This window comes from Bufo bufo, chromosome 2 (genome assembly GCF_905171765.1).
Source record: "Bufo bufo chromosome 2, aBufBuf1.1, whole genome shotgun sequence".
Taxonomy (NCBI): Eukaryota; Metazoa; Chordata; class Amphibia; order Anura; family Bufonidae; genus Bufo; species Bufo bufo.
In genome coordinates this window covers 537,856,425-537,862,424 of record NC_053390.1, presented here as the reverse complement: position 1 = coordinate 537,862,424, position 6,000 = coordinate 537,856,425, and the positions used below count along the sequence as shown (strand labels likewise).

The 6,000-nt window shown below is 38.4% G+C and overlaps 1 protein-coding gene across 1 annotated transcript in view; it reads right to left on the bottom strand.

The window, feature by feature from the left end:
• Positions 1-1,287: 1,287 nt before the first annotated feature.
• The window catches only part of SEPTIN11 (septin 11), a 106,418-nt gene continuing 101,705 nt past the window's right edge, over positions 1,288-6,000 (bottom strand). Inside the window, exon 10 of the mRNA XM_040418021.1 lies at positions 1,288-2,082. Within this exon, the coding sequence (XP_040273955.1) occupies positions 2,067-2,082 (16 nt within the window). The 3' untranslated portion in view covers positions 1,288-2,066. The remainder of the gene's footprint in view (positions 2,083-6,000) is intronic.

Genomic DNA, 6,000 nt, shown 5'->3' with positions numbered 1-6,000 from the left:
AGAAACAGACTTGTCAATGCTTGTAAAGCCAGCCTGTATTACACTGGCCAATGGTCGGCCAGTTCATCGTTAATGAGCGCTCGCAGGAACGCTCGTTAGCAATGATCTGACAGTGTAAAACTGGAGCAAATTACCCGATCAATGGGTTTGCACGTTGATTGGGCAATTGGAATGTTTAAAAATCATTGTTTGCCGGCAGCAGGTCGCGCTGTCTAATCGTCGCGCCTCAGCTATCGCTCCTCCCCATACTGAGGAAGAGATCACTGCATGAGCAGCAGTCTCCTTCACTAATGAGCAGGCAATTGCCGGGAAGAAACGCTTCCCTCCTGACAATTGCCTACAGAATCGCTGTATCTAATACAGCCTTAATACATAATGAAAGATTAGAAACAAGGGTTTGATCTTTTTCCCCCTAGAAAACAACCCCCAAATTCTCCATAGGCTTTGTTGGCATTTGCAGCTCAGCCAACATCTTTAATGGGCACTGTAGTTATTCACTGACTTGCTCACAAGGTAGTTTCAAGAATTAAAAAAAACAAAAACTCTGATGTTCACCATCTTTACTGTCCTGCTAGTTGTTCTACAAAAAGGACACAAAATAAGGGCTTATGTGCATGGCTTAAAGCAGTTTTAGAACCAACTGTATCTCCTATTTCACATGGAAAAAAATCCCTATAGGGATGTTCCATCAAACTGTGTAGCTGGTGCTTCTAGAACAGAATATCTTCATATATACAGTCAAGTCGAGGCTGTACAGCTTTATACCATGGTGCTATGAGGATCTGTGCCAATAAGACTAATCCCTAAATGTCTAAATTCACCCTATTCCCTCTTATGCCAGCCTATGCAGGATGGTCCTAGATAAAGATGTACAAGTTTCTTGGCCCTGCCCTGGAGTTTGTTCTCAGTGGCATGACAACCAAATTGAAATTTGGTTTTTAACCTAAAGACATCAAAACATTTACCCAGGTTTTATTAACCTTGTATATTAAAACACCAAAAATAATTCATAATGTAATTCAAGTCCCTGAAATGGTCTTCCATACCATACCTTGCAAATATATGAATTGTGATAGAAATATTAAAGGCTCTAGCAATACTAGCTTTAAAGTGATCTTTGCATAAACATCAGGGAATAAAATAAATCTGTAATTTCATACCAACTATCTAAAATGAAATAATAAATATCAGGCAAATATTGTAATACAGATGGCATTTATACTGATGCCAAAAGTTTTTTTTTTACCTCTTGAGATTAAAATCTAGAAAACACAGTGACATCACTTGGGTTTAAAACCATTTGGCTTTTTTGTTTGCAAAGTAAAATGTGGAAAATCTAAAGTCATCAGGTGTCTGAACCAAATGACAAACTTTACCTTTTTTCCATCCCTCGTTATTCAATGGGGTCAGAGGTAAGAGAGTAAGGATGAACTAATAAAAATAAAAAAACGCCAGTAAAAAAATCTGGGGGACTATGCCCTTTGTTGAAATAGAAGAACCATGATATGAGTAATCTTATTATATATAAATATATCATAAATATAAAGTGAATCACCAATAATAAAATAACACTGGTCTGAGGCGCTAACCTTCACCAAAACCACAGCAAATTACCTCCGATTACTGTAGCTTACAGAATGACATGAGCACAGTTTACAGGCCACTTTTAACACCAATATACACCATATGAAAATTGTCCAAAAAATTTGCAGGCACGTGTTCCCCCATGTTACTAGGTACTGCTGACAGTCATCCTTCTAGAGACGAGAAGCTGGTCAGATCTTTAGTCTCTGGACATTACCTGCCTATTGGGTCTTTAGATGACTTGCAATGCAATAGTATATCCATTGTATCAGAAACTCACAACCATGACACACTTCAGTGAGCAAGCAAACTCAGTCCCCAATACACAGGAACAAGTAATCCACAAAAAGTATACGTAAGGAAGAACAATGGTACAAGTCATGAGGCAAATCTTCCAAAGGGTGCATGTACCCTTAGACTGCTGCTCTTCTGTTCCCCTTACTGTCCATTACAGGAAAGATGTAGGACTGTCAACAGGCTGGTTATAGAAAGAAGAAGCTACAGAAAAGAGAGAGAAAAATGTTGAAGAACAGGGTACAATCTGCAACACCAACCGTGAGCCTTCAGCTGTTGAACTAGAAGTTAGCTTGAAGCTTAACAGTAACTGGAAAAATGACATGTTGGCCAACCAGCTCAGTAAAGTAATCTAGAGTGATCTGCATGGAAGGGAAAAGCAAACAGTAAAACCATAGGGTTATTGTTAGAAATTATAACGGAATAGTTGTCTGATGTTAGAAATAAATGTCTGCATTTTTCCTAGAAACAGAGCCACCTTTCTATGTGGATTGCTTTTTTGGTATTCCGCGATACTGGAATGGGTGTGTGGTCATTGACAAGAGAGATACTGTTTTTAGGAAGAAAAAAAGAACATCCCATTTGCTGAAAACAACCCTTTAATTGCATTCATAAAAAAAACTAATACATTTAAAAGAGTTTTCTGGGTGTTTAATATTGATGAACTGTCCTCAGGATACAGTAGGTCATCAATATCAGTTCGGTGGGTGGAGGACTCATAGCATCCCCGCCAATTAGATGTTTGATTCAGACCCCCACCAATCAGGTATTGATAGCCTATCCTGAGGATAGTCCATGAATAAGAAAATATTGGAAAACCCCTTTAAAGGGCTATTCCAAGTAATCCTTCAATTCAAATGGGTGACTTGGGGGGCCCCCGTTCTTAGGACAGGTGGTGGTCCCATCGTTGGAACCTCCACAGATCTTGCAGTTATCAACTACCCACATGTAACTTGCTATTCATGGAAAACCCCTTTAACCAATGAATTATAAAAACAGATGCACAGCACACAATACCAATATCTGCTGATCCACATCAGATATTCAGAAAATGCATCTTGTAAACCCACCAGCTTCATTGATTTCCTCCTTAAAAATTGTAAAAGCCTTAGAAAGAGATGTGTGCAAACATTTGCTGGTACTGCATGGACCCAGATACCATCTGGCTTTGGTCTAAACATGACCATAGGTATCCTGCTTTGAGGTTTTTTTTTGCCCCCACTTATGCAGGCCAAGTGGCAAAATAATGTACAATTGGATGGCAATGGGCCACACATCATACTGTATATATAAAAATGAAAGAAGAAAGAGAGTAGCCAAGCTCACCTGCATACACAATGGAAGCACGGGTATTGCCAGGAACACAGCAGAAATCCAACCAAGCGTGTCAGGTCAAAGACATTATTAAGAGTCTTTGACCTGAAACGCGTAGACTTGGTGTCTCTCTTGGATTTTATACTTCTGGAACAATAAAGGATGTTTTCTTATATTTTTTGAAAGCTGGGTTTATCGGATTTTTCTCCGTTATATATATATATATATATATATATATACAGTACAGACCAAAAGTTTGGACACATCTTCTCATTCAAAGAGTTTTCTTTATTTTCATGACTATGAAGGCATCAAAACTATGAATTAACACATGTGGAATTATAAACATAACAAACAAGTGTGAAACAACTGAAAATATGTCATATTCTAGGTTCTTCAAAGTAGCCACCTTTTGCTTTGATTACTGCTTTGCACACTCTTGGCATTCTCTTGATGAGCTTCAAGAGGTAGTCCCCTGAAATGGTCTTCCAACAGTCTTGAAGGAGTTCCCAGAGATGCTTAGCACTTGTTGGCCCTTTTGCCTTCACTCTGTGGTCCAGCTCACCCCAAACCATCTTGATTGGGTTCAGGTCCAGTGACTGTGGAGGCCAGGTCATCTGTCGCAGCACCCCATCACTCTCCTTCATGGTCAAATAGCCCTTACTTTCAAAGTTTTCCCAGTTTTTCGGCTGACTGACTAACTTTCATTTCTTAAAGTAATGATGGCCACTCGTTTTTCTTTACTTAGCTGCTTTTTTCTTGCCATAATACAAATTCTAACAGTCTATTCAGTAGGACTATCAGCTGTGTATCCACCTGACTTCTCCTCAACGCAACTGATGGTCCCAACCCCATTTATAAGGCAAGAAATCCCACTTATTAAACCTGACAGGGCACACCTGTGAAGTGAAAACCATTTCAGGGGACTACCACTTAAAGCTGATCAAGAGAATGCCAAGAGTGTGCAAAGCAGTAATCAAAGCAAAAGGTGGCTACTTTGAAGAACCTAGAATATTACATATTTTCAGTTGTTTCACACTTGTTTGTTATGAATATAATTCCACATGTGTTAATTCATAGTTTTGATGCTTTCAGTGTTAATCTACAATTTTCATAGTCATGAAAATAAAGAAAACTCTTTGAATGAGAAGGTGTGTCCAAACTTTTGGTCTGTACTGTATATATATGTTAGATCATTGGGCAAAGGATCCAACTTATTAGATCAAATTTTTAACAGATTGTCAGTAGCTGTACTAACAAAAAAACAAAACAGTGACTATTTGATGGACATCTGTTGGTTGCATATACTAGTTGAAAATATGCTTTTTGGCCTACAAAAAAAAAAGAAAAATAGAAATAATGGTAACTCCAAGTTATGGTATAGGTATTACCAGGGGAAATATATATATATATATATATATAATTTTCCCAGATTTTTATTTATTTATTCCATCTAGTCATTATTGATGGGTCACACAAGATTTTATACTAGGCCAGTTAAAACCAACATGGCCTTTAAATGGCATATTTAGCTGCCATTACGTTATATAAGGTTATATTTTCATTCCTGTGCTTGGTTGGAAAAACTCATATTGTTCATTTCTCAAGATCAAGAAAAAAAAATACATACAAGACAAACGATCTTTTCTGGGGTAATTTTAATAACAAGGCAAAAAGCCCATCAGTTGTACTTTATGTTACACATACTGTTCATCATAATCACAGATTAGCGAACAACTCGTGAAAGTAAAGAGACCATAACATTTTTTTTGTAGGAGGTGGAATTGTATCATTGAAACTTACCTTTATGGGCATCTTCCAATTTACTACAATACCTGGTAAATACTGTATGCACAGTTTAAAATGGTAGTCTCCAACATTTATTTTAAATTTGTAATTTGAAATTCACTGAAAATTGAACATAATCACTTTTGACAAAGATCTGGTGAAAGAAGGTTAGGACAGACCTATGGGCCATGTTATTAAAAAATTTTTACATCTTTTTGTAGTGTAATAGTCAAAAGGCGCCTACTTTTTAAATAAGTGATCTCATTGTGTAGCTATTATTATATTCAATATGGCAGCTAGCTAGCGGAAGAAAATGGTGGCCATTAATGGTTTAATGGGCTTGCATTGTAGACAGATTGTGCAATGTATCTTATTGTGGCAATCCTTTAAAAGCTGCTAACTATACACTAGGGCAGTTAAAAACCAAGCAAAAATCTGACATAACTGCACTGCATCAGTGTTCCTATAGAAAAAGGTTTCCTTCAAGTTTTAACCTCCAAGTTCTCTATTTGTATTGTGTCGATATATGTATGTGTGTGTAAAACACAATGAAAACATACAATATGCATGACAGACATATCAAACATGCAGCAGTGCATTTTGTCTTGTCAAAATCTGGAAATAAAATACTTTAAAGGGGTTCTGCACTTTGTTTAAACTGATGATCTATCCTCTGGATAGATCATCAGCATCTGATCGGCGGGGGTCCGACACCCGGGACCCCCGCCGATCAGCTGGGCCTGCGGTAATCAGCGGCCTTCTCACTGTTTACCGCAGGTCCAGTGACGTCACGACTAGTATCACTGGCCTGGGCGTGGCTAAGCTCTGTTCCCTTGAATGGAGCTTAGCCCCGCCCAGGCCAGTTGATACAAGTCGTGATGTCACTCGGCCAGCGGTAAACAGAATGCGGGCGTCCCGGGTGTCGGACCCCCGCCGATCAGAAGCTGACGATCTATCCAGAGGCTAGATCATCAGTTTAAACAAAGTGCAGAACCCCTTTAACATACTTTGGGCCATATT